Genomic DNA, 27,281 nt, shown 5'->3' with positions numbered 1-27,281 from the left:
GAAGCAGAGGAGAAAAAAAATGTGTGTTTTCCAGTCAAGTAGGCTCCAGTTTGCCAACCGCAAGCTTTGCCTCAGATTCCTTTGCTTCAGGCACAACAGGGTCTTACGTAATCTCTCCATAACAGCCCCGCCACCATACATGCCTAATTGCTCGCGCCCAACCAGAAAGCTAACGAATATGTGTTTACTGGCTTGTAGCCCTGACAAAAGCCTCATTTCAGCCATTTATTCTCAAACAATCACACAGGAAGTTGTACATGTTTAACAACTAGCGGGTGTATGACAAATAAAACTCCTCCAGTTGTTCCCCAACATGCTTCATGTCCAGTTTGTGCCAGTCTACTGGGGAGATACTGTAACTGGACAAAAAGCCTTTGAGGTGGCTCATGGCAGCAACAGAGAGTGAGGCTGAACGTGGATAAAGAACCACTGCACACAGCAACACAGATCTATGCTGTCTCAGCACTTGAAAAATGAGCAAAGATTTTGTACTAGACCTATAAAAACAGGTATTGTTGTGCATTCAACTGCAAGAAGAGATTTTCTATGTTCCCATTACAATATGAACCATATTACTGGCATGTCCACCCTTGGAAGTGGCTTAAAGTCTGCTTGTCAAAGCATTCATTTCCTACAGTTCAGTAGAGCCCAGTGTTGCCAACTCCTCAGTAAGGAAAATCGTTATTGGTTGTCCTAAAAGTCGCTAAATGACGTCATCGCCTAATTTGCATAATTTGTCATGCTTATGTAATTGTAACCTAACTTTTAGGAGAGAGAAATAGCATCCTGGACGAGACGTAAAGTGAGTAAAAAACACCCTAAATGCATTCTGAATATATTTGGAACTACAAATTAAATTCTTTTAGCAATTATTGTTTTTTTAGTCATTCCAACCCTCCTCCTTTATCCGGGCTTGTGACCCAAAACAGCCTCTGGCGGAGTTACACACACACACATAGACACACAAAAAAGTCTGTGTGTGTGTGTGTTTTAAGTAGGTTTAAAGCTTGTGATCCACAAAAAGTAAGAGTAAAAGAAGAACTGACGTCATTACAGTCAGGGCTGGAGCAGCGGCTTCGCTCACTGGAGGTTCATTTGCAGGATGCGTAGGGGTGAACGTCTCCTGCTCTGACAGCAGCTGGGGGGGAGTGTTGCGTGAGGACTATCCGCCGCCTGTGAGGGCTTCGGCACGGGCGAGGTGCCCACGGTAGCACCGCTGCTTGTTGAGAGTAAGAGCGATACGTGCTTTCACGTCAAAAAGTGGTCATACGTCTTCCTAATAACACCAGCAAAAGTCGCCATATTTGTCGTTAGTCGCTTTTTTTGAAAAAAAAAAAAAAGTCACTAAGGGGGTCTGAAAACTCGCAAAGTATAGCGGCAAGGTTGCTAAGTTGGCAACACTGACAGAGCCAGGTTGGCCCATCCTCTGGAGCTAGCTACACCTAGGGTTGCCAACCGTCCCTTAAAATACGGAATCGTCCCGTATTTAGAAACAAAAGCACACGTCCCGTATTGAGCTAATAAGGGACGCACTTTGTCCCGTAATACAGTGAGAATCAAAAGTAGTCTATAACTTTTAATGGAATTAACGCTTTGTTTGAAAACATAATTCCCAGCCCCTCTCCTGCTTTGTGACCAATGAGCTGACAGCACACTTACGAGTATGACAATTCAGATTACCACTCATCTCATTGGTCGAGGAAAGGTCGCTTACGGAGAAAATACCGGAAGACAACAAATGACCACAACAAGAAGCATGGCCAACAGGGAAACAAACGCAGACACTGCGGTGCAAGTCTCGGACGACAGTACACCTAAAGCTGGGCAGACACTGTGCAATTTTTTTCAGTCGCGTTATTCAGCTCCTGCTCAAACTGCACGATTGACTCGCAGGGATTAGAAGTTTGCAGGTCACGATGCAGGGTCTCACACTATACGACCAGATGCTCTGATGCGACCTGAGTGCTCACACTGTGCCTCCATAAAATGAAGGTTATAACAGAAATAATGTTGCTTGCTCTCTCTCTGTCTTTCACTCACACAGACACACACACCACCATCAACTTTGCTAAATTGCTAATGAAAAACATTGATCAGGCAGCTGTGATTGAGCAGCAGTGTAGATCCAACTATTTTCACGGTTGTTGTGGTCGTGATCATTTTGTGATGCCACATCGAAAAGGCTCGGATGAGCTTTCCAAAGTTCTACAAGTTGTGCCTCCATCGCTTGTGTCCAGATCACAGGCTGCACAGCCGTGCTGCTCCATCTTTTACACCAACGTTTACGTTTGCGCGTGAGCAGTGTGAGCGCCTGTGGTGACACCCTCACGAGCGATTGATGATCGGGAGCTGGTCGTGAGGTGTTAATCACTTCTCGTTACCCCACGTATACTACACGACGCACGATGAAGGCCAAAATCGGCTCAAAATGGGCCTAAAACCGCACAGTGTAAGCCCAGCATTAGAGCAGCAATGTTTGTTTCCCTCAGAGAAAGGGAAGAATGGGAAAAGGAAAACACCTGGCTGGAAAAAGTTAATATGGGCATGTGCAGTGAATATCAGCGCTATGTGGCCAGAAGTGTGATAATATAATTTATTTTGTGTAATAAACAACTGCAAGGATAGATGATTACAACAAATAGATGACTAATACATAAAAGTAATACATAGATGAATAATGATGATGAGTTAAGATGCGTAATCATGGGAGCAAGTGGGTTTACAAACAGGAGCAGCTGATTAGCATTAGAAAAGCTGAAATAATACCTCAACTGAAGCCAATTATACTAAATGCACTAAATGTGCACTGTTACAAGAATGTTTTTCTTTCTATTGTTTTCTATTATTTTAAGTTAAGCAGGACAGAGTTCTTTTAAAGAAAGATTTACTTATATTCTCAAAAGTTAAGCATGACAGGCTTCTGTTTAAGAAGGAGACCTGTTTTATCGTGTTAATGTTGTCATTTTGAGCTAAAAATAAATGGCTAAATGATCATTTGTTTCACATGTGTTTATATCACAAAGAATAGAATATGCATCTACTTAAATCAACTTCAAGTCAAATGGTTAAAAAAAATAATTTCACACACAAAAAAAGAGCTAGAAAATTCACCACACTGGGAAGGGTGAAGACAATTGGGTCGCCCGGCCCTGGCCACGAGGTGTCCCTTATTTATTTTTCAGGGAGTTGGCAACCCTAGCTACACCGGCAGTGTTGATTTGGTTATTTGGAAAAACTAAGAATCGCATAGAATTATTGCATTTATGCAAAGATGAAAGATTATTCCACTTGCCTAAAAATGAAATAAGTAAACTACTAACATGTCAGCACCTGTAATCTGGGGTTTCTATTACAGGACACTGACGTCACTGTGTAGTCATGTCTGTGGTAATTTCATTGTCAATGAAGAGAAATACAACATCTAGCACCTGTTTTATAACACAGTAGAAGATTAGTGTAAGATGACAGAGACTGCCCACCCAGACATGTCGTCTGTGTCTGTTTCCTCATTCCACTGTCTCTAAAACGGTTCCCTGCCTCGAGAGCCGTAATGATGTAACACCTGATTTACACCAAGGTCATGTTTTTTCATTTTTTGATGGCAAAGGCCTGCTGAGAAGTGCCAGAACAGGCCAGTAAATCTGTTACTGTTGAACTTTGTTCCAGAGTGTATTTGGGCATCACGCCACGGCAGATTGTTAAATAATGAATTCTATGTGAGGTATGGCGTGTATTCTGAGGGCCCTTTCGGGGCCGATGGGTCCCCCGCCCACCGAAAGAATCTTTTGTTTGTTAGGTTGAGTCCCACCCTTGGATACAAATCACCGACGCTTAATAACATAAATGTTATCATTTCAAGATTGTTGGCAATTCAAAGCTGCTACAATTACATTTCACTACAATGGCCCTTTAAGAGATTTAATGCACTGTTTGCACATTTTGCCCGTCTAAAAACGTCGGCGGTGGCTCAGAAAGGCAGTGCTGCCACAATTAGTGACGAATGAGTCATTATCATAACATTTGTGATATGAATCAAGGTTTTTGAAATGCATTTCAGCCCGGAGTGACATTTTATTTAATCAGCAGTCCAAAACACAAAGAAATTAAGTCATTATTAAATATACATTTCTTCTGTTTAGCAGCTAATTGTAATTCTAATGCGCTCCACGGGAGTTAATCATGCTAAAACTAGCTTTTTAAACTGCTTGTTTATTTTAGATGTCTAATTACACGCTAAAGTAAATGTACATTCTTATTTATAGGCACTTCAGTGCACACGTGCTATGCAAAAACATGCTGAGCTGGTGCTTGAACTACACAGGCAGACATTGTGCCTTTGCACTGCTGTGCAAAAACTTAGGAAAGGGAACACGCAGTCACATGCACATGTTCTTTTTAGCCTTTATTGAGACAGGAAAGCAGAGATGTGACCTATATCAGCTCGCTATGAGGTTTTGTTAAACGCACCCGCATGAGTAAACAGAGTAAACCATCGTCTATCACATCTGCTTTCATTGGTTTTCATTTCTCAACCATGAGCAGCGCGTTAGCATGATGCATGATGAAAAGCTCCTGCATCTGACACTGATGGGCAATTCGTAAGCAGTTCTGCCCGAAATTCAAGCCCACAAAAGTAAACATTACGAAACAGTTTCTGAGTCTGCACTTTTGAAGCTATGTGAATCAAACAGTTTGGTTTCCTGAACGTACCTTGGGGCGCATTCGCCATCCATTACTCAACAACAAAAGTTTGATTATATCTCAAACTAAAGTTCTCCTTCCTCTATTTTTATTTTCCTACCCACAGAGCCTGGTCAGCAGAAGTCTTTTAAGAGAAAGAGATCTCTGATCAATTGGCCTTTCTGGAGAGGTTCGAGCACACAGCTGGACGGCGTGCCCCTGTCCCCAACCTTGCTCTCCGCCGCTCACGGTCGGCTGTTCGGACAGCCCTTGAGCTCCATCTGCTCTCCAGAAAACGGCCTGCCTAAACCTGTCATGGTAAGCCGAGTGGAGTTCACATAACAGGGGTCAGGACCCTGACTTGAGGGAACACAGGTTGACTGTTTAGTTAGGGAACGAGAGACTTGAGGGTGTGAGAAAGTAGATTATTTTAGGAGCATTTTATTTGACTTCTACTGCTGCAATCTTACTATTCTATGACTTTAATACATCCACCAACCACTTAAAATAATTGGCGGACCCATTTTCCATTTTAGATTAAATCAGATTTTTTTTCCTGGAAACAGAATATATTTTAATGTACACATTCTTCTTATTGGGAGTGAGTGACCCTCTCACTGAGGTGTCCTCTAAGAGAGACGTCTTTCTTTCGTTCTTTGTAGAAACACTGATTCAGACACGTTCCTCCTGTTGGTCCACAGAAGAATCTGTTAAAGGGAGGTGCCAAATTGAAATCGAGATAAAAATTCTGGCAGGAATTCTTTGCAATTAAGACCTCAGTGGAATGAAATGCCTTCTGCCATTAGGGCCTGTTTCCTAAGCTCCCGCTTGTGTAATCTCTGACATTAAGTTCTCCTGTTTCATCAAATGACATTGTTATTAAACTGAACAAGTTGGTAACCTTCTGTTTCGATGTTCCCCCAAAGGACATGCTGGCATTTCTGTACCTGGAGGGGCCATACACCAGAGGCGTCTTCAGGCGTTCAGCTGGAGCAAAAGCCTGCCGGGAGCTCCGAGACAGGCTGGACAGTGGGAGCGAGGACGCGGAGATCACACACCAGTCTGTGTTCGTCATCGCTGCTGTCCTCAAGGTAACCACACACACACAGCTCTTCCCCCGTCTCTCTTTCTTGTTTGAAACTGAAAACAGGCACGACTGATGTTGGTCCAAAGTCACCTTAGTCCAGACAGGATAATCTGTCTCTGCATAGCCAGGCAGACGGCCAGTCACACACACAAGGTGCAGCATTGTTCAGGATCCAGGCCAAACGGCTGTCATACAGTCGGGCATCCAGGGAGTAGCTCGGGCCTTCTTCTTCTTCATTTATTTCTTTTTTTTAGAGATGGTCCAACTCCCTTTTTAAATTTTGTTTCACTTGTTTTCCACATAGAGTGCAAGGATTGTCAGCCTCCTGTGATATGAAGGGGTGGCTGTAGCCCTTTAAATTGCAGGACGGAGAGGAAGTCATTTACTAGTCTACCGGTTCAATCCCTGGCTGCTCCAGTCTGCATGCTAAAGTATCCTTGAGGAAGATATATCACTGTCAGCAATCATCACAACTCCTACCTGTTGTGCCAGTAGCCTAACTTTAATTTCACAAGTAAAAATGCACTAACATAATTGGATTTGTTCAGTGATTATTATACGACCACCAAGCTAGGATCGAAAGAACCACAACCACAGATGAAGCCATAAAAAAGTGAGAGCAGCAAAAATCCCTTTGACAGTTGTTTCCAGTCTATAATGCCTGTCTGTCAGTATAAGGCATTCTTCAGCTTCACTTATAAACGTTTTGCATACAGGACTTCCTGCGAAATATCCCAGGCAGCATGCTGTGCGTGGACCTGTATGACCAGTGGATGGAAGCGATGGAAGGAGGAGAGGAGAGGATACCAGCTGTCCAGAGGTAAGAGATCTCTCTTGAAATCCTAAAACATGCGATATCTAAGGCCGTGATCGTCCTGCTAATCGTATAGCTGTCAGTGTCTGACAAGAAGATGCAAATCCTACGCGCATTTTACATAAGTCAGCAACACAGGACAGGAAAGATTGAATAAATGGCTGTTCTGGTGGCCTGTGGTAGAGCAACACCTTAGACGCTGTTGGTTTTTTCCTTTAATTACCTACAGTTTATGTTTAGAATGAGAACTAAAAACAGAGAGCAGGGATGTGTGTATTTCCAGTAGCAACAAACAAAATTCCTTCTGCTTAGGAGAAAAAGCAACAGTGGAAATTCTCGTCCGGGCAGAAACAAGCAGCCGTACTGAAAGGAAGAAGCAGGGACCGAGGATGTTTTTCGTAATGTGTTTGATCTCATTTCCTGCCCCACTCCCATTAGGCTCCTCCACCTCCTTCCCAGTGACAATCTGCTTCTGCTGCGACACGTGATCGCGGTACTCCACTGCATACAGGGCAGTGCCGACGACAACCAGATGAACGCCTTCAACCTGTCTGTCTGCATTGCTCCCAGCATGCTCTGGTCTCCGGCGCCAAGCACCCCTGAGATGGAAGGGGAGGCCACTAAAAAGGTGAGACGGGACAGGCCTATGGACACTTTAGAGCAGGGGTAGGCAACTCCAGGCCTCAAGTGCCGGTGTCCTGCAGGTTTTTGATCTCACCTGGGTCAACACACCTGAATCAAATGATAAGTTCATTACCAGGCCTCTGGAGAACTTAAAGACATGTTGAGGAGGTAATTTAGCCATTTAAATCAGCTGTGTTGGATCAAGGACATCTAAAACCTGCAGAACACCGGCACTCGAGGCCTGGAGTTGCCTACCCCTGCTTTAGAGACTTATCCAAATATAAAATCTTTAACTTGGCTGGTCACATTTAGTACAATAATGTGACATGTTGGGGGAAAACGCTTATCCAGCCTTCTTGCTGAGAGTTGAGGGAGATGTTTGTTGGAGTAATATGAGTCTCAGTGTAACAGCGGAGCAGTTTGCCTGCTCGGGGCCAAGAAATACTTCTGCACAGAACCTCTGGAAAAACCACAAATTTCTACACTTTGGTTTTTGTACATGCAAAATAAACGAGACACAGCATGAAACTTAAAGACTTTCAGAGGTGCTAATAGGAGGATTAGGTTACACAGAGCAAGGAGACCTACTTCCTTTGTTTCCCATCTACATACTACCCTGAGATCTGCTGCCTGCAGCTAAATTTTCTTAATGTATAGAGATTAGAGTAGTATCGTTGTTATCATCCCGCTCGCAAGAAAATGCGTTTCTCAAAAAGCCAAAGTGCTCTGATCTGCTTCCACAGGCAGTTTGCAGAGTGCGAGGAATTTAACATTTGGAGGGAAAAAACAGAAGCAAACTGCTCGTGACCAAGCAGAGACCTGAATTTGACTGACAGTTAAGTTACAGAGGCTTCACTGACACAGGTGTATACGTACACTAAGTGCTCACATGCATACTTCACGTCAGGCCGAGAGCCATTTGTCTGCAGACTGAAGGCTTTCCCCGTGGACGTGACTGCCCACCTCAGATCAGGAGCTGACCCACTGCCACACAGCAGTCACACACACGCAAACCCCCGTCCCACAGACGCGCACTGTCAGTCTCATTCACATGTGATCTTTGACAGTTTAGAACAAGACTCGGCAAGTTTAGCTTCTCGTATAGAGAAACACATGCACAGCATCTAGTTTGGTGAGTGTCACCGGGGTTAATTCTCGTTAATTGTAAAGAAAAACAAGAACAAAAACAGGAAATTTAATTTACCTCTCGAACTACTTTGTGACAATGTTGGAGTAGAGTCTGCATGAATATCACTGCAGTTTCTCTGTACTTTTGTGTATATAAAGTGAAGTCTGCAGTGAAGCAACCGTATGTCTTAGCCAGCCATTCTGGCCTGGAATGGCTTAATTCTACAGCCAGAGCCCACATAGGAAGGCCCCTCGCCCACCAGAGCCCATCATATAGTCACTGAAACCCTAAGCATACAAAGTCTGCTGATTTGTGGTCTGTTTGGAAAGTTACAGTTATTTAGTTACACATAATCTCACTGGGTGGCTGTTTTGCTTATCTTTTCCAATCTGTGTGTGCGTGTGTGTGCATGTGTGTGTGCGTGTTTGTCTAGAAGTGGTTGAGGTTCATTTGAGAAAACACGCAAAGAATTTCCTACAGAATCTGAGGACTGGGATGTTTTTGTGGAAAATTGTGTCACTGAAACACCCTCTTTCTCTCTCCACACACACACACACACACACACACACACACACACACACACACACACACACACACACACACTCACATAAGTGCTCGTTGGCAAAAAATACCCTCATCACCCACAAATACTTAAATATCAGCTTCACAAATACTCCCCTGATAACACTTTCCCTCTCGCACACCGCATATTTGTGTGTTCGTCTCGAGCACAGGCGGCTATTTTCTGGGGGGGGGGAGACAAATTTTCAGCATTCCCACCTTGCAGTCAAAGACAGGGGCCAATTTAAAACTTTTTTGGGGGGGATCGTGGATGTGTATTGGCCGGTTTTCAACCTTTTCCGAGGACATGTCTGTGCTCACTGTTGGCCAGTTCAGTTTAGCCTTCGTGTCCCTCCTGCTTTCATGAAGCATATAATTTAAAGGTTTTTGGCTGAACATATCCCTTAAAGAGCATCTGAGGTAAATGCAGTTTGCGTCTAACTTTAAACGGAGACAGGAAGAGATAAATCATTTAGAAGTAAGTTGTTTTTCCTCAGGCTTGGCTCTGGAGAATGCAACTTTTGCTTTTCTTCTGCTTTGTTTTGCTTTTCTATATTATAGTAAAATCACAGAAAAGTGATACCCAGCTCAGAATGCTGCACGGATGGTTTTCCAGCGTGCACAGTTGCAGCATTTTTACGCACATACACACCCAAATACTGGAAGATTTCTTCCAAATCTTGCAGTACTATTGTATACTCTTACAGTAGGAATCTGCAGTTCATGCAACAGATACATATTTTGTGAATGATGCATAGAGTTCGTATTTCCTGGTTTTCTGAATGCTTGAGAGAGTTAAAGATGACATCTCACTGAGGTGAACAAGAGGTTCTGAATGGGCTGCTGATGGATGAATAAGTGAAAATCTCCTGGATGCCCACAGGCTCCTTTTGTTCAGTGCTTTGCATCACGTAGCAGTGCTCACTCTCACTGGGTGACAGTGAGGAATGCTGAGTGTTGCCACAGTGGATGGATGCACAGATTTGATTCAGGGTAGATTTTTACACCTTCGTGATGCTAGCCTCCTATTTACGCTGCTGGTTTATATCAGCTAATTATTTGCTTCATTCGAAACACGCGTGTTGCCAACAGGGAAGTTGCCCTCTGGTTGACATACTATGCAAAGTCAACACCCATAACACGGTTGGAGGATCTTTCTCACCTGTTTTCTGTAATATTTAAATTTTATTAATGCCATTATCCATAGATAGAGCTATAGATCCAGTATCTAACGAGAACAAAAAGAAGGAATCCAAGGTCTAGGTGTTTTATCATGGCCATATGGCACCAATTCCTCCTTTCCAAAGAAACCTAGGTTGTCAGTGTTGGGTTATTTAAAAGTCTTGATCAGATATGTTATATCCAAAATATTGGAGGCGGATCAACTTTAAATACCCGCCTAATGTTAGCTCTGTTTGAAAATCAACAATTACCTTTCTGTTGCCTCCCATGCAGATGTAAAAAGTCAGTGTCACGGGAGAGATTTGCAACAAGATCTATGTAAATCATTGCCAAGGTCTGGCAGGGACTTGTTTTTGGTGGTTGGAACTGCGGCAGGTCCTGTATATTGATCGCAAGTTCCCAAAACTCGCACCCTGTTCACACATGTTTAGTTGTCTTCTTTAAAAACCTGACCCGAGTTTGCTGGAAGAGCAATTTACCCTCCAGGACTTTGCGGCAGCAAACTGTGAGCAACTGTTTTTATAGAAAATAGAAATAAAAAAACTAGTTCAACGAGTCATAAATAACCACATCATCCAGTTTTAAATTATGTCTCATTTGTAAACGGACGGATTTAGGACATAATTCAGATTGACTGGGTGCTGTTGATCACGAACGCCACCGTTTGATTGATAGCGTGCATGTATGACCTCGACTAAAGTTGTTTGTGATGATGATTGGCTTCCTGAACACTTCAAAGAAACAGTTGTGGAGTTCATTGCGTTACATAACTCTGAATGTACAGCTCATCATCATCATCTGCTAGCTTAAATGTAAATAAATAAACTGTGAGTGGTAGTTTAAAAAGTGGATTTTTTTCAAGCTTTAATAAAACGCTGGGTTTAGAGGAAAGAAAACCATTTTAAAGGACTTTTTAGCACAGCCTGATTACTCCTTGTTTGGACAGACGACGGTTTTTTGGCGCATACGGACACCGTGCAGACACAGACCAGACAACATCTGGCCCACAAACAAACAAATGAGTGTTTACCGGCGTAGTATTTCCATAGTGTCACAGGCTTATTTATGTACACATCAGGCAGATTTCAGTGGAAATTTCCCAGTGGCCCCGGCGTTTGCCAACTATTTGTGTCACAGGACGTCATGTGTGTAAATTTTGTCTGTTTAGTTTTAAAGGCAGCGGTTTCTGCCAAGTAGTGTGATTTGTTTGAGGATGGATTCCAACTGGGCTGATAAAACTCATAAAGCACAGACAGCGTTACAGTGTTTGAAGATATCAACTGAATGTGCTTAAATTAGTCGTTCAGCGGCGAACGATTGGTATTTGGATCCCTTTCAAAGATTCTTGCCCCTTTGTGACATTTGTGGCCGTGATTTTGCTGCGAAAAGTCGTGATTGGCTTTAAGTAAAAAAAACAACACAAAAGCACACAAAATGGGGAAAAAAACTACACCTACATTGTATTCGGTATCAAAGCCAACTGATGATGTCATAGCCAGTATTATCAGGACATTTTCCAGGGCTGGTAAGAAGGAATGGATGGAGGAGAGGGAGTCGATGTTTTCCCGTTCACTGTGGAGGTTGACATCAACGCAAGCAAATGAAAAGAAATGTTTCCCCAAAATGATAATATGGGAAAAAAATGTTAAAAAGAGCTTTTGACAGCTGTTTGAAAACAGTGCCACAAAGTTATTTGGGTCACTATATCATAGAGCAGTGATATCACAAGTCAGTAGCTACAGTATTAACAACCACACACAAGTTTAAGCACTCTGCTTCTCAGACGTTGTTCTGAGCATCTGCGTGACCCGTTTCCTGCTTTTCTGTCAAGTCAAAGTCAAATTTATTTATATAGCACATTTAAAACGAAAACGTTGACCAAGGTGCTGTACAATTAAGATAATTAAAAGAAATAAAAACATAGGGAGACATGATAAGAGTTAAGAAAAAGAATCATAAAATTAGAAGATTTGAGTAAGAAATAAGATAAAAGTAATACAAACTCATTCTGATTTAAAAGCCAAGGAATAAAAGTGTCTTTTCAGATGGGTTTTAAAAGTGTCCAGTTTTGGGGAGGTCCTGGTGTGAAGGGGCAGTTTGTTCCACAGTTTCGAATCAGTTACAGCAAAGGCCGGATCTCCCCTGTGCTTTAATCTGGACCTCGGGACAGCCAGGAGCAATTGATCCGCAGACCTCAGCGATCTTGCAGGAGTGTAGCAATTTAAAAGATCAGAAATGTATCAGGGTGCTGTGAAAATCTACACTTTTAAATGCTATTGGATAAATAGAAAGGTGTGAGATCTAAAAATACTTACATGTCTGCAGAATGTGCATCAAGTACAAGTATCAAGTTAAAAATATGACACAGGCCGTTCACACGACCATGGCTGCACAAAACTCCGGTTTTTAGTCTTATTAAAAATGGATTGTGTCAGTAATTTCAAATGAAATCAGCAGTTGGTACCTACACACCGCCTGGGATGTGGTGGCAGCAGGCAGACCTCTCTCTGCTCCGATTTGCCTCTACATCGCTTTTATTGGACCACTGACACAAGCTGTCGGCTGGTGCAACCCAGTCACGACGCCACGTTTTGTGTTTCACGTTGCAGTTTGTGAGTCCGATCGGTATTGCACAGACACATAACAGTAAACTTTCTGTGTTGCTAAATTATGGCTGAACTGGCTGCTTCCGTGAGGTCCAGCTTCAGCAAATGAATCTGTAAACACAAACACCTCTTAATCTATAAGAGTGAAAACTAATCGTTTGCCACCGAAGTAGAGCAAAGTGAAGATGTTGGTGACAACATGAAATAATCAGGCGCTGTTTGTTCCTGCAGGTTTGTGAGCTTGTTCGCTTCCTAATAGAGAACTGCAGCACCCTCCTGGGGGACGTCACATCACTCTTCAGAACCTTCAGCCAGAAGAGCAGCAGCAGCGACCATGGATCTGGTAAGAACTGAGATTTAGGCCAGACAATAAAGAAAGGACAGAATATCAGTAGGAATTTAATTTAAAAACAGTTAATTAGGATGTACAGGCTTTTTCTTAACATTTTATGATTTTGTGATCCAGTTTAGTTGTATAAGCTTGTAGGAAAAAACTGTTAAGAATGGCTGAGACAGTGACAAAAAAGCCAAGAGGTCTAGAAAATACTGCTCTCTAATAAAGTGCTTAGTATTGAGACTTGATTCCTACATTGTTAAAGAGTCTGATCCCATAAAAAAACAAACAGGCTGCAACTGTAATGGAAACATTTACAGATTTTGCAATTTGGGTTTCTTTTGCTTTCAGTTTTCTGACTTAATAAATGCAAACTGAAACCGCACAGCCAGAGCTATTACAGGGAGAGGTGTGGCATTAAAAAAATCTTGAATTGAGTCTACTTCATTGACGCATAAGATGGTAAAATTCCACAATACTCTGCACGCTCGCCCCTACCATCAACTGAAACTGAAAAAGCCACTAATGTTGTTGCACATGTAGTTGTATAACCTGCTGGTAAAAAAAGAAAGAAAAGCCTGTTAAACCTTATTTTGGGGGCAAAACCACCAAACATTTTAAGCGTTACTATCTAAGATTTAACTGGTTATTCTGAAAATGTATTTTAACCCAAAATAAATGCCTGGAGTTGATGACGCTCTTGTGGCAAAGCTTTGTTCTAGGAGGGTTTTAGCACAGCTAGTCCTGTGAAAAAACATAACAAAAGAAAAACAGATGCACATGGAGACGATGTTCTTGTGTCAAATTTGTTCTAAAGGTCAAGTGTGTGTGTTTTGTGTGTGTGGGATAAAGGATCCTTTATTTATTATCTGAAAAAGTACTGATAAAGCCTCACTGTGTTGCATCAAGGTGGTTTGGGACTGACTAGCTTGCTCTGTGTGGGTGCAACTGAATTGCCCAGGAGCTTTAAGTCATGTTGAGTGGGGTCAACAAATTGACCTGCAGTAATTTCAATGATTGCCAGGATCACATGATTAAGATAGCACTGAATATCCTCATTCATGCTGTTAGCTCTTCCTCATGCTGTAAGTAACCACCAGGGGTCAAAGAGCACATAGCAGAGATATGCTTTGTCCTCTGTTCTCCTCATGTGCACCAGTGAACTGTGACTTTGTTCATTCAGCTCAGGAAATGCTCTCAGTTAATTGAATCTTTTTTTTTGTCCTCTAGCAATGGCAACCAATCAGTTAAAGCGACTCTTTACAGTGAAAAATGGCACTGTTGCTAATTGCTAATAAAGTGAACCATGTTTTCTCCTTTTCTTCCCAGATGTGTCGTCCTTCCAGATGAACGACTCGTCTTACGACAGTCTGGAGAACGAGCTGAACGATGATCCCGAGTCTCCCTTCCAGGAACAGCTTCCGCTTCGCGACAAAGACAAGCCGGACAGCTGCAGCCGTGACTCTGTCATCACGCTCAGTGATGGCGACCCCGAACCTGACCCCGATTCTAACCTTTTGCTGCAGCTCCCGCCTCTGGCCAGACCCAGTAGGTTCAGTCCCGTGGTTCGACAGCCTCGCGTACGCCACGCCAACGGCTCGTCGCAGGGTCCTAGGAGACTGAGGAGGAGCTCAGAACCGGCCTTAGCCCTGGCTAGCATGCCGAGTTCAAGCATGGTGTTGGCTCATGCTGATAACCGCCACCCGTCAGTGAGGAAGGCGAGCTACGATGCTGCCATGGAAGGGGAAGCAGATGTGGATGAGGTTTTTCTTGAACAGGGGCTGAACGGGCTGCAGCTGAAAGAGGAGGGAGAGGATGGCTGTGAGAAGAGAGGAGTCAAAATCCAGAACAGCGGGCGGAGGAAGACGAAGCATGCCCCTCCACCGCCACTGCGACTGGATGCCAGTTGTTCCAGTCTGTCTTCACCGGCAACCTCACCAACCGGCTCCTCCCTCAGCTCCTTAGACTCTGCTTTCTCACAGTACTCCACTGACTACGCCACAAATGTGCCACTTCCGTTAAATGAACCCCTTCCTCTCTCCCCCCTTTTTCCTGGACGCCCACAGCAGTCCTCAAGGAGCTCTCCCCCTCAGAGAGAAGCGCTGGCTCATTGGCCACAAGCCACCCAACCCCCTCGAACCTGCCAAAGTGCTTCCCACTCTCATGGCCTCCACCCTAACACGTGGCTTAAAAGGGACCGGTGCCTGACGCTAAGGCAGCCCGATAGTGGACACACTGAGGAGGACCTGCCCGTGGTTAACGGGAAATCCTTCTCAACCACTAACTGCTTCTCTGTCAGTGCCCAGGAGGCCATGGTGACAAATCAAGACTGCAGACATAGGTCAAGCAGCCCTCCATCTTACCAGCAGGCTCTGCTGCAGCTGCAGCGCAGCCACTCTCCTTTTTACGGTGCGACAGAGAAGCCTCTGACAGTCAAAGATCTGAGACAGCTCCATGACCAGACCTCTCCTAACAAACTCAAACCAAACCCAGGAGCTGAGATCGCACAGAGGCTGGCTGAAGGTGGCTGCGTGCAGCCCCCAAAAGGTGTTTTCTTTGGACAGAGTGCCACCACTCTGGTCCTCCAAAGACAAAAGTCCCACTCTCTAACTCCTGCCATGGACATCCACAGAGGGAGGAAGACCCTTCCTCGCCGAGCATCTGAGCCTGCTAAGGTCAATGTGAACTCTAACCGTGGCCCCAGCCTTATCTTAGACAGACTTCCTGCTTCTAAAGCCCGGCCCCAAGACGGCAGAGCGTCAGATAACCACGCCAAGCCGCGCCTCTGCTTGTCACCCTCTGCCACCAGGGCTGTAAGGGACTACTTTTCCTCACAAGGTCAAGAGGATGTGGATGCCTGCCTGCAGAGGAGTCATGAGGTCACGCTAGCAATTGTGCAGGGTAAGAAGGAGTGGCAGAACAGGCGGTGCAGTGACCCGCGGCTGGAGGACTTTGAGCAACTTTTTTTTGCAGAAGAATCGTATGTGTAAAAAGGAACTTTGGAAAGACAAACTGTACAGGGGAGACTGACTTTCATGTGATATTGTAACTTGTACACAACTGTCTTTTTATTGTATTATTTTTCATATACTCCTTTAACCTGTTGCTGACTACTGTAATGGTACATCAGCGGTTTAAGATTTTTATGAGGTACAGATGCAGCGTAAGTGTAGCGTCTCGAACACCAAAAATCTGGTTTCTCTGGACAAAATGTTTCTCTCACCGCATCCTTGTGCACCTTCCAGATCTATGGTTGTTTCTTTTTCAGCATGTGATGAAAGTCTGGAGAGCTTGTCAGCAGTAAGAAAAAGAAACGACAAAGAAATCCTTTTTTTCATGTTCGGGAAGCTTGCAAAATGTTTAGAAAGCAAGCAGAACATCCATTACAGCTGATGGGAAACGAAGGCCGTGACAGTACAAACAGTAACATTAAAAACTTGAGCAACATTCGTGCCGCTCGTGACCGATCGCAACCATGAAGTGAACTAATTCTTTTCCAGTGACTGAAGTGTTTGAGTCAGTGAGTCGGTGGGGGCAGTTTTTGTGTTCGTATAAGCATCCTGCAGACACACAGCACAGCGTCGTCCTCAGTAAGTCTGGTTAATATCTCTGACCTGGAAGGAGAAGATATCTGCGTGTGTGTGTGTGTGTGTGTGTGTGTGTGTGTGTGTGTGTGTGTGTGTGTGTGTGTGTGTGTGTGTAAAAGAAAGCATTGCTGATTGTCAGCGTGTCCTGAGCCAAAAGAAAATCAGTGCCGCTGAAAGAGAAATCGCATTTAGTTTTGCTTTCAAAACACTTAATTATCCTCATCAGGACCCTTTGGGTATCGCAAGGAGACACCTTGTTGAGCAAGTGCATGTTGAGTTGGATGTACCAGTTTGTGTGTTTTGTCCATACATGTATGATCTTTTTGTTCCAGCGCTGCAGTGTTGACTCCATAGTGACACTTAACAGTAAATGGCCTTATTCTACTGTCTATTACCGTGATGAAAAGTATGTAAATACATACCCGCAGATAATGTTAGCTATTGTTAGTTTGCACCAGTAATAAACAGTGTTATCTCTTACATAGCTTCTTCACAGGACCACACACACAGAAGTAAGGCCATTGTCATGTGCTGCCATTTTAAATGATCTCATGGAGTACTTTGTCCTGTATTATTATTAATATTATTATCTCCTTTACAGAACTGTGTTCAGCCTGTATAGTTCTCCATATTTATGATGCAGATATATATATATATGTATAAATCTCTATATAAATATATTATCTTGTTGTTTCGTATGTGGTGTGTGGTGTGAGGAAATCAAATGTGTATTTTTGTACATGCCAATTCTGCTGCTGCTGTCTTTATAGAAAGAGTATTTGCTACCAAATGCACCCTTTGTATATTGTGTACATCTGAATTCCAGCAGGAATTCACAAGAACCAAAATATAATTGATTTCAATAAATGTTGCTCTCGTGAAACTACTTTGCCAGTCAAATGTGAAATTTGTTCACAGGGGTGGTTTCGCGTGACAGTTTTGTGGCTATCACCAGGGTGGGATACAGGATGAGGATCATCATTAACATTTATTGCAAACAAATGAACAGCGTGTGGACACACTCCACCCTTTGATGGCTCTGCTCGGAAACCGAGGCCAGTTTGCTGTAAGGTACACCTTGCTGTAATGGGTTGGATCCACTTTTGCCTTCACAACATCCTTAATTGTTTGTGTAGCTTTAACAAGCTGCTTGGAAACATCCCCCAGAGATTTTGGTACATCACACAATTACTGAAGATTTGTCTGCTGCACCACCATGATCTCCTGATCTGGTGACAGTGGAGGCATTTAAGTGCAGTGAACTCCAAGTAAACTAATTTGGTTCAGGCTCAGATCATTACAATCACCAGCCTGAACTGTTGATACAAGGCAGGATGGATCCATGCTTTCATGCTGTTCCTGCCAAATTCTGACACTATCATCCTTATGTTGCAACAGAAATCAAGACTCATCAGACCAGGCAACATTTATTTTCCAATCTTCTGTTGTTGCTGCACACATCTCTCGGCTGACTGTAGATCAAGAGGTACAGCAGATCGGTTGGAAGTTTAACAGTTTGATCCCTGGCTGCGGCACACTGCATGCAAGACTTCTTGTGCAAAATACTGAACCCCAAGTTGCTCTCTAATGCATCAAGTGTTAGAGAGAAAGCTCTTAGAAAAAGCATAGAAAAACATGCTAGCAGGGATCTGTGTGAATGGGTGAATCAGCCCATTTACCACAGCTGAACAGGTGTGTCTAATAAAGTGAATTTAATTTGTAAATGAATTTATTAAAATGTCTTCAAATTTCCTGAAATCCAGCTTGGTAGTCCTTACTAATCTTACTACAACACAGGTGAGCATTAAAAAAAGTGTAAATATCCAAATATAAACTAAGGACTGTATGTAAAATATGTCTCTGTCCTGAGACCTAGTGGAACTGAAATCTGATTAATAAATTCCAAAATATGACAAAAGTGATGTTTAAAAACACTGGTCTATAAAGAGCTCATTACAGCTACATTTAAAGCTAAAAAAATAACACTTCTATCCATATTTTAATAAGTCAGCTTGTAAAGGAGGTCAGCTAATCAGAGCGCTACTCAAAAGTACAGCTTAACAAAGCAAGAACATAAGAAAACAATCTGGCCTAATGAGTACGGTTGAATAGTCCAAAAAATTTACCTCATATCGTGTTTAGCATTTAGTTTAAAAAGGTACAATTCCCTAAAGCCAACACTTATTCCAGCTGACCCAGAGTCTAAACTGATTCATGATTCTTCATGCATGACAACACCTTGACAAGAAACGGATCGTAAGGCAGCGTAATGTTCACAGGATGTTTTCAAAAATCAAAACATATCAGTGTGCTGTGGCACGAAGTGGAAAGCACATGTTTTATTAACGTTTCCACGATCTCCACCACTTTATCAGTTTTGGTGACAAAAGTTTTGCTGGGGCATATTTACTGATCTTCAGAAGGTGAATCACTATGAATTATGGGATGGCAGTATCTTCGTTTCCTTGCTAAAGTATGGTGTGATGTATCCTGTGCTAAAGACGGTTTAACAAATCAGTGAAAAAGTAGTGAAAACCAAATGCACTCCTCATCATTTAGAATAAAGTGTTGTGTGACGAAATGTGTTGAAACAAATTACCAAACAAGCTGCGCGTGTGCTGTGAAACTCTCATGACTGCAGCAAAAAGGAAATTAAATCTGGCAACGGTGCGGGAGAGGGAGAAACTTTAGACCTGCACGTCTGATTAATGTGAGCGCAGAGAGTGGATGAATATCACCAAACTTGTTTCGAGTGTGTGGTTGTGGATACGGCCATCACAGCAACCGTGACGTCACCTACTGGTTAGTGAAGTCCCTTTGTGAAGGCTGGAGCTGAGCGACTTTGCGGGGGGTGATTCTGACTGAGGAACTACAGAACACTGCACGCTCAAGGTCGACGTCTTTTGACTTGCTGGAGGTTTTCATTAGAGTTCAAACTCATTACGAGCATCTTAAAACCAAAGATAAAGGGAACAAGTGTCCATGTTTCCATTCCTCTATTGGGTTTTCTCTTACATGTTTTCCAAGTTTTGATCTTTTCCTTTATCACTCCATGAGTTTTTCTTCTCCTTGGACATCTCTGAATCGGTTTGATAACTTGAAATTAAGTTTTTTTTATGAACAATCCCTAGCTACATTATTATATAATCAAGGCTCACAAATCATGGTGGGATTCTTACAAAAAATCCCCAGTATGATTCCTACACAGCGGCAGAGGAAGAATTAAGTGGGGCTTTGTGATGGTTTCTCTAACCCTTGTTTATGAGTTTTTGTAAAAACCTTCAACACCGGCAGCCACGGTTGACTCATATATTTACAAGAAAACTTTGTAAGACGTCAACACCAAAAGAAATATAGACAGAATCATCAAAACCTTTCACATCTGTACACTTATGGGCCACATGTTTTCCACTAATGCATGATGTGGAGATATACAGGCACAAGCTGATGTTGCTAGGGAGACAGGTTGCACAGCAGGTTGGGAGAATTAGTCAAAACACAGCTTTGTCGGACAAACAGAGAGGTTCAGCTCAGTGTTAGAGGAACTACAGGCAAAAACGGGTTTTCTTACTATGAGTTCTTCAAGAACTCATGAGTGGCTGATCTCTCTCAGCCATATCTGACAACCAGCAGGCACCCTAACACCTGCTGGCCTCCTGATTTTTGCAAACTTCTGTTATGGGGGTAACAGAGCAAAATAGAGGAACATGTTCAGAGCAGCAAAATCTTCTAAAGATAGAATAAATCAAGTTGTTTGATGCTGTGCAAAAGTCTTGAGCGACCCCTCACTGTCTTTATATATCAGTAGAAAAATGAGAAATGGGTGCATTTATGATGTTGAGGTCCAATGTGGAATTCATTGTGTGTTTTTCTATCCAGGTATGCTTTTACTGCACTGGCGTTGTGTCTGGGATCATTGTCGCACTGAAAGTGAAGCCTTTACCAACCAGATGCTTCCAGCTTTTATTGCACGGATCAAAATCTGACAGCAATTTTCTGTGTTTATAATTCAAACTGATCGAGTAGTATTTGAAATTGCCTTTGTTCTTGTTTTTTCCTGCTGCTGCTTCGTATTTTTATGCAATGCTGTTGTTCTCTATAATGGATCGGTCTACAAACTTTTAAGGGCAAGAATACAGGTATTCTTGAGGTTCGTACTCTATTTTAGGTCTCTTGCTAGTTTTACAGGTGCAGTTTGCGCTTCCAGACCTTAAGTTGCTCCCGTAGCAAAAGAAAGATTTGCTTTTATTTTCAGAAGGATGATAAAGGTTGTTTAACAGCCGCTTGGCTTCTCCATGAGATTCCTCAGCCAACGCCGAACTCGATGCACAGTGAGGTCACACTTGATCCCAGTCATGAATTTCAGACAAATCAGCAATCAGTATGCTTTCCCTCCCTTTGCTATACTGTTGACCCACTCTGAAAAGCATGCAACTCCCTGGGCAGTAACCCTGGTGTTATTCCCACATATTGTTTTTCTGACACACATTCTCCAGTTTTGGTGAAGCAGTAACGCTGCAGCAGGCGTGAGTGAACTCCCATTCGCTAAGACCCGCTAGACCCTGAATGTGATGTTGATTAGTTTTCTAAAGGCAAAATACAGGATCACAACACAACTGCACTAACACAGCAATACAACTGTAGAAACCTTCACAATGTTTTATAGAAGCTGCTGTAAAGAACCAAGCATGTTATGGCATTGTTTCTCCCTAGCTGAAAATCATAAAATAAGATTGTGTGATGGTTTATGGGGCTAGGTAGATGTACACAAGCACAGGAAAACATTTTTGTTTTACATTTGTACATATAAATACAGCAAATTATAGGAGTAGCTTAGAAGAATGTAAGACCTCCGACAAAGCTTAGTTACATAATAGGAGGGAAGATTTATGGGGTTGAAAAAATGTGGTCAAGAGAGCCTGGTAAAAACACCTGGTAAGAAGTCAGTGAGGGAAAAGACTGGATATGTGAAGGCATTTGAGCATATTAATGTGTATTCCCACTGAAATACTGTACGCAAAGCTATTTCTCAAACTTAATATTTCATGCGGTCAGTTTTAATGACATTAGCCATTTTCTACATGTTGCTGTGTGCTCAGCTAGCTAATGAGCTTGATTGTGTCATATTTGACTCAAGCTGTATATAAAAAATATACTTAGTCTCCAAAAACCGTAAAGCAAGAGGGAAGATTCAAGGGTTAACTATGATAGGGTTAAAGTTGGAGTTTTCAGTGGCAAGAAGGTGGCTTTCCTTTTACCATTGACAAGAAGCGTGATGCAAAGGTGACAAGTGTTGGTGTGATTATTTGGAAATAGAAGAAATATAAAATCATGTTGGTCTGGAGCTCCAGGCAAAATGTTGCCTCGTGGGGTAAGGACTTGGAGGGCTATGAGAAAGGTGGTGGATTGCTCCAAAACTACACGGATAGAGGTTGTTTGTGATTTGAAGGCAGTTAGGACCACAGTCCCCAAGAACACCATTGGTAACTCACTATTCTATAATGGACTTAAATGTTGCAGTGCCCAAAAGGTCCCAGTGCTCAAGTAGGCACATGTACAAGCCTGTCTTAAGTTTACCATCTACCTGGGAGAAAGGGCTTGACCTTCCATTGTTGGAGGAAAAGAAATGCTGAGTATGACCCAAGGAACACCATCCCCACAGTCAACCACACAGGTGGAAACATTAAACTTTGGGCTGTTTATCTGCTAAGGGTAGACACTTGTTATTAATCTCTGTCTTTCTTCCACAGCATGTCTTTTATCCTGTTTTCCTTCTCTCAGCCCAACCGGTCGCAGCAGCTGGCCCCGCCCCTCCCTGAGCCTGGTTCTGCTGGAGGTTTCTTCCTGTTAAAAGGAAGTTTTTCCTTCACACTGTCGCCAAAGTGCTTGCTCATAGGGGTCATATGATTGTTCGTTTTTTTTTCTCTGTGTGTATCCGGTTGTTCAGTCTGACGTCACTAGCCGTGTCTGTGTCTAAACTCCGCTGCAGGTCCCTAAGTCACACGATCACCGCGGGATCACTGAGAGTTGAAAAACTGTCTAAATTATTTCGTCTGTAATAAAATGATCAGTGTGGCTGCTCTACCAGGTGTAACAATTAAGTTAAACATCCAGGCATCCATGAAAACGGAATTTATTAAATTTAACGGAGTCAGAAGTTAGCAGGAAGTTAGCTCGCTAGTTTCCATCTAAATATAATATACCATGTTCTGACTGAGAGATTTCTGAAACAAATTCAAACATACAGCTCTGCTATCACTTCCAACATAAATGAAGACAAAGTAAACAGCAGTGACGTTTGTAGGGTTACTGAAGTTTGGCTAGCTGGTATATAACGATGTGCTACGTGATCGCTAGCAACACAGCTATGTTAGCATAATATAAACAGTGAAGCTGGAGGATGAACGCTAATTTTTTCCACTTGATAAAAGTTAACACGAGGGCTCCCAATGGTCAGGGACAAATGCAGTTGCATGGCAGGGTGGCAGGCTGTAAACGGACCAAACTTCAGCCAGGAGAACAACTGAGATAATCCATCCAGAATACGAGGTTAGTCATTCATATACTGCTGCATGGGCTGGGCTGTAGTTACATCTAAGGTCTTAAAAACTGAGCTTTAAAATGATTAGCGGTAATAAAAACCCAGTGAAAAACAGTCACTGACTATTTTTAGGGGCTTTTTGAGATTAAATAGAATAAGATACAAAGCATTAAAACATGTTAAAAACACAACAGTCTTATTAAACGCAGGGTAGTTTGGGCCCGGAAGCAGGATTCATCACGTCATCACTTAAAGACCGGATTGACAATTTGCTACTGTATGCTGAGTCAGCACTACCTTGCATGTCACTTCAATTTAAAACAAACCAACCAACAAACAAACAAACAAAAAGCAAAATTAGGACCTTTAATTCAGAAGACCTAAATAAAATGGTTGAAGTCCCCCCCTTGGCTGTGTGTGTTTTATATACACCCGTAGTCAAGCCCAAATGTGAATTAAAGAGCTAAAACATCTGTGATATTTGATTCTTGACATGCCACCCCCTCATTGTTGTGAGGCACCTCGGATGAAAAGCTCCATCATTAAATGGCTAAAAATGACCCTGCATCATTTTCCCTTTCATCTACAAAGAGTTACGTCTCTATTGCTGTCCTGTCTACAGCTCCTTTTAAACAAGTCATCCTCATCCTCCCCGTCTCTTCTATTATTCTCAAGGAAGCACACATGTCCACTTATTGATAACTAACACTTTTTTCATATCCACAAACAACAAATAGTAAATCTGTTATTTGTCTGTGATATGCAGAAACCTCAGTACAACTCCAGTGCTGTTTTCCACATGCTGGGCTATGCATTTGTGTATTCCTGTACCCTTTATGTGGGTGCCAGGGGAGGTGGGTGGGAAGGCACATGAGTCTGACCTTTGCTGGCATTAAAAGAAACAGATTAAGCCCAACTTTCATCTGCCTCTTTGTTATCCACACCAACGCTCCCATCCGTGTTCCCCCATGAAATCAATAAAAAATGCTTTGAAGGCCTTTTTTTAAACTGCTGTTGGAGGGGAAACCCCAGAATATTCTTTGGGAACCACTCTGTAAGGTGATCTTACTGTACATCATACAAGTAGCCTTCCACAGAAATGCTAAAGTTCTTCTTCACGTATAGTTAGCTGTAGTTGTAGTCCATATGGAGTACAGAGCGTGACCCTAATATATAACATAGAGCAGTTATCTAAGTGCTTAGATAGTGCTTAGATATCCATGTCCCCCTCTCTCTATAGATAACTGATAACTGATATTTATCAGGAGAGAGAGGGAAAACTTGAGAATAGCCCTCTTTCTACATGCAGCATTTAAAATAAGCAAAGTTATTCAAAAATACTACAGTATACACTGTAACCTATAGCCTTCATGTGGTGTGCCTGGGGGATTCCCAAGTGAGTTTTTGAGAGAGCACCCAGAGCCTTAGCACACATTAAAAACTCAGTATTCAGATAAACTACTTGGTCAGTCCCAAATTTCAGTATTTTGCCGTCTGGATAACTTTGCTCCCAGCAGAACATAGTGGTCAAACCTGGGCCAGCCTGGCACCAGTTACATCAACACGTAGAGGTAGCCTAAGAAAAATAGCGGTCTGGTGGTTTGCATGAACAGGGTGGCCTGGTATGGACTCAAAATTCCCAGCCTTAATTATTGTTTTTGTCTGCCCCTGTGTTTAAACCTGAAGCTTTCATTGTACATGCGCGGAAGCAGGGTATGGTTAGTGAAGGAAAAGTTTTGAAATGAAAAATTAGCATGACATTATTATTTATTTATTCTTTTTTTTTTTTTGCATCTTCAAGCGCACCTTAAGGAGAAATCATTTATTTAGTTTTTCAACCTCAGTCAAAACAAATGTGAAATAAAGCAATTGTTCAAAATAAAACAACATTATAAAGCCAGAAAACCACATTAAAGGTTAAGTCACTGTCATTATCAGCAGCTATCATGACTTAACTATTTAAGAACACCAGCACAGCTGATGGGAAGCCTAACAACCAAAGGTGGCATCACAAAACTTTTCCAGAGGACAGCTGATTTCTCCTTTTAGTAATAAGCTCGCCAGCTTTGCTTTGCAGTTTCTATTTTTAACTTTTAACTGATCCTTCAACTCTTTGTTTTGGCTGGCAGCAAACACTGAAACATGAAACATGAGAGGGGGAGAAAAAGGGCAGGTGAGGTGGGGGTGCTGCGATGACCTATGAGTAAAACTGAGCACATCAAGAACCACTGATTTCTCCTACCAAACATCAAGGTCTTAAAAGCACATTGTCCTCCCCTCTTCAACACCGACACCCCATGTTCCTCTCTGATGACTGACACACACGTGACTGATGTTTGTTGGCTGGTCAGTGCTACTCCTGTTGAAGGTATAAAGTGTGTTTTTATGGATTCACCTCAGGTATCAACCATCTTGCTTCTTTGACCCTCTCTCTGTTTTGGCCTTCCTGTAGCAGACTTCAGTGACCTGTTTTAAAGCTGTTGCATGATTTAAGAAATGCCTTACGGTTGGGTCAATGATTTGTTGGGCACATTGTTTAGAGGTTTGCCTTTTGGACACCACCACAGTAGATTTTAAACAATCTACTGTGCAGTCTTTCAGCATTAATTCAATTTTAATTAAAAGGAAATTCAACACCTTGAATCTACTTCAGATGTCTGCATCATTTTTATAACATAACAAGGAAATGCTTTATCTCATGGCATCAGTCCAGTTACTTTTGAGTTTCTAAAAGTTGGGGACTGTCTATCAAAATGTCTTTGATTCCTAAACGGTTATTCCAAAAACCGTTTAGGAATACATTTGGGAATTTATTTTCATTCATATTGTTCATCTTCTCTCCTTTTTCTTCTTCGTCTTCCTCTCTTATAATTGCTACTTCATACGGAGCAACAAATTCAGGTAATGTATAGAGATACAGTTTTTTGGCTTGGGAAATCTTTTTGTAGCCTAAGCCTGCTTTAAATTTCTCAATAACTTTATCCCTGACCTGTCTGCTGTGTTCTTTGGACTTCATGGTGTTGTTGCTCCCAATATTCTCTTAGACAACCTCTGAGGCCGTCACAGAGCAGCTGTATTTGTACTGACATTAGATTACACACAGGTGCACTCTATTTAGTCATTAGCACTCATCAGGCAATGTCTATGGGCAACTGACTGCACTCAGACCAAAGGGGGCTGAATAATTACGCACACCCCACTTTGCAGTTATTTATTTGAAAAAAAAAAAATGTTTGGAGTCATGTATGATTTTCGTTCCACTTCTCACTTTGTGTTGGTCTTTCACGTGGAAATCCAATAAAATTGATTCATGTTTGTGGCTGTAATGTGACAAAATGTGGAAAAGTTCAAGGGGGCCGAGTACTTTTGCAAACCACTGTACCTTTGTTCGACACCTAAGTGCTTTCTAACCAACATTCACACTATGATGGATGCATCAGACCTCCTGAGCTACAGCAACCCAAGATACAGTCAGGTATACATATGTGTGCATAGGTGTTTGTGTGGACCAAGCATCCCCATAGAGAACTTGGCTGTCAGGTGAGATGCAGATGAAGTGTGTATGTGTTTCATATGCCTTTACCTGCCCGCTATATTCATAACTTACAACCCCCTTAAATAACCCTTCTTGTTTACTGCACCCAGGACTTTTCACAGACTGTAAAATGTCCAAAATATGAATGTGTTTCAGGCTACTTCCCAAGAAGTGACTCAGAGCTGGCTTTAAGGTGACATAAAACACCTTCTGAACCCCTTTTGGAGGTCTCCAGCTCTATTGAAAGAGTATTTTTGTACAGGTAATTGAGTTTGAGAACCTCTAACATCACCCACAGTCATATCTGTTGAGTTCTGACCAAAAGAATAAGTTTACAGATATAAAGGTGAGGCTCTTTGTACTGCAAAATACTGTAGAAACAACCAGGATAAGTACTTACATCCCAACTATACGGAAAGGGGAACAAATGTTCAAGTTAGTAGAGCTGAAAAACATAATTTATAATGGTAGACGGCATATATGTAGGGATAGTAAGATGGATATTTAAGGCGAATATTCAGAAACTGTCTCTGTGCACAAAATCAAAGCAACTAAAAGCGACCAGTTTGAGCCTAGTAAACATCATTCTTTGCACAACAAG

At 42.3% G+C, this 27,281-nt stretch overlaps 1 protein-coding gene across 1 annotated transcript in view; it reads left to right on the top strand.

The window, feature by feature from the left end:
• arhgap20 (Rho GTPase activating protein 20) overlaps positions 1-17,491 on the top strand; it is a 33,151-nt gene extending 15,660 nt beyond the window's left edge. Inside the window, exons 10-15 of the mRNA XM_085435249.1 lie at positions 4,808-4,998; positions 5,607-5,771; positions 6,484-6,587; positions 7,020-7,209; positions 12,915-13,026; positions 14,347-17,491. Coding sequence (XP_085291375.1) covers positions 4,808-4,998; positions 5,607-5,771; positions 6,484-6,587; positions 7,020-7,209; positions 12,915-13,026; positions 14,347-16,007 — 2,423 coding nt within the window. The 3' untranslated portion in view covers positions 16,008-17,491. The remainder of the gene's footprint in view (positions 1-4,807; positions 4,999-5,606; positions 5,772-6,483; positions 6,588-7,019; positions 7,210-12,914; positions 13,027-14,346) is intronic.
• The last annotated feature ends 9,790 nt before the right edge of the window (positions 17,492-27,281 follow it).

This window comes from Copadichromis virginalis, linkage group LG16 (assembly GCF_057382275.1).
Source record: "Copadichromis virginalis isolate Kocher_CV1m ecotype Utaka linkage group LG16, C_Virginalis_male_GT1.1, whole genome shotgun sequence".
Classification (NCBI taxonomy): domain Eukaryota; kingdom Metazoa; phylum Chordata; class Actinopteri; order Cichliformes; family Cichlidae; genus Copadichromis; species Copadichromis virginalis.
Note: the sequence above shows the minus strand (reverse complement) of the source record. Positions and strands in the feature narration are given on the sequence as shown.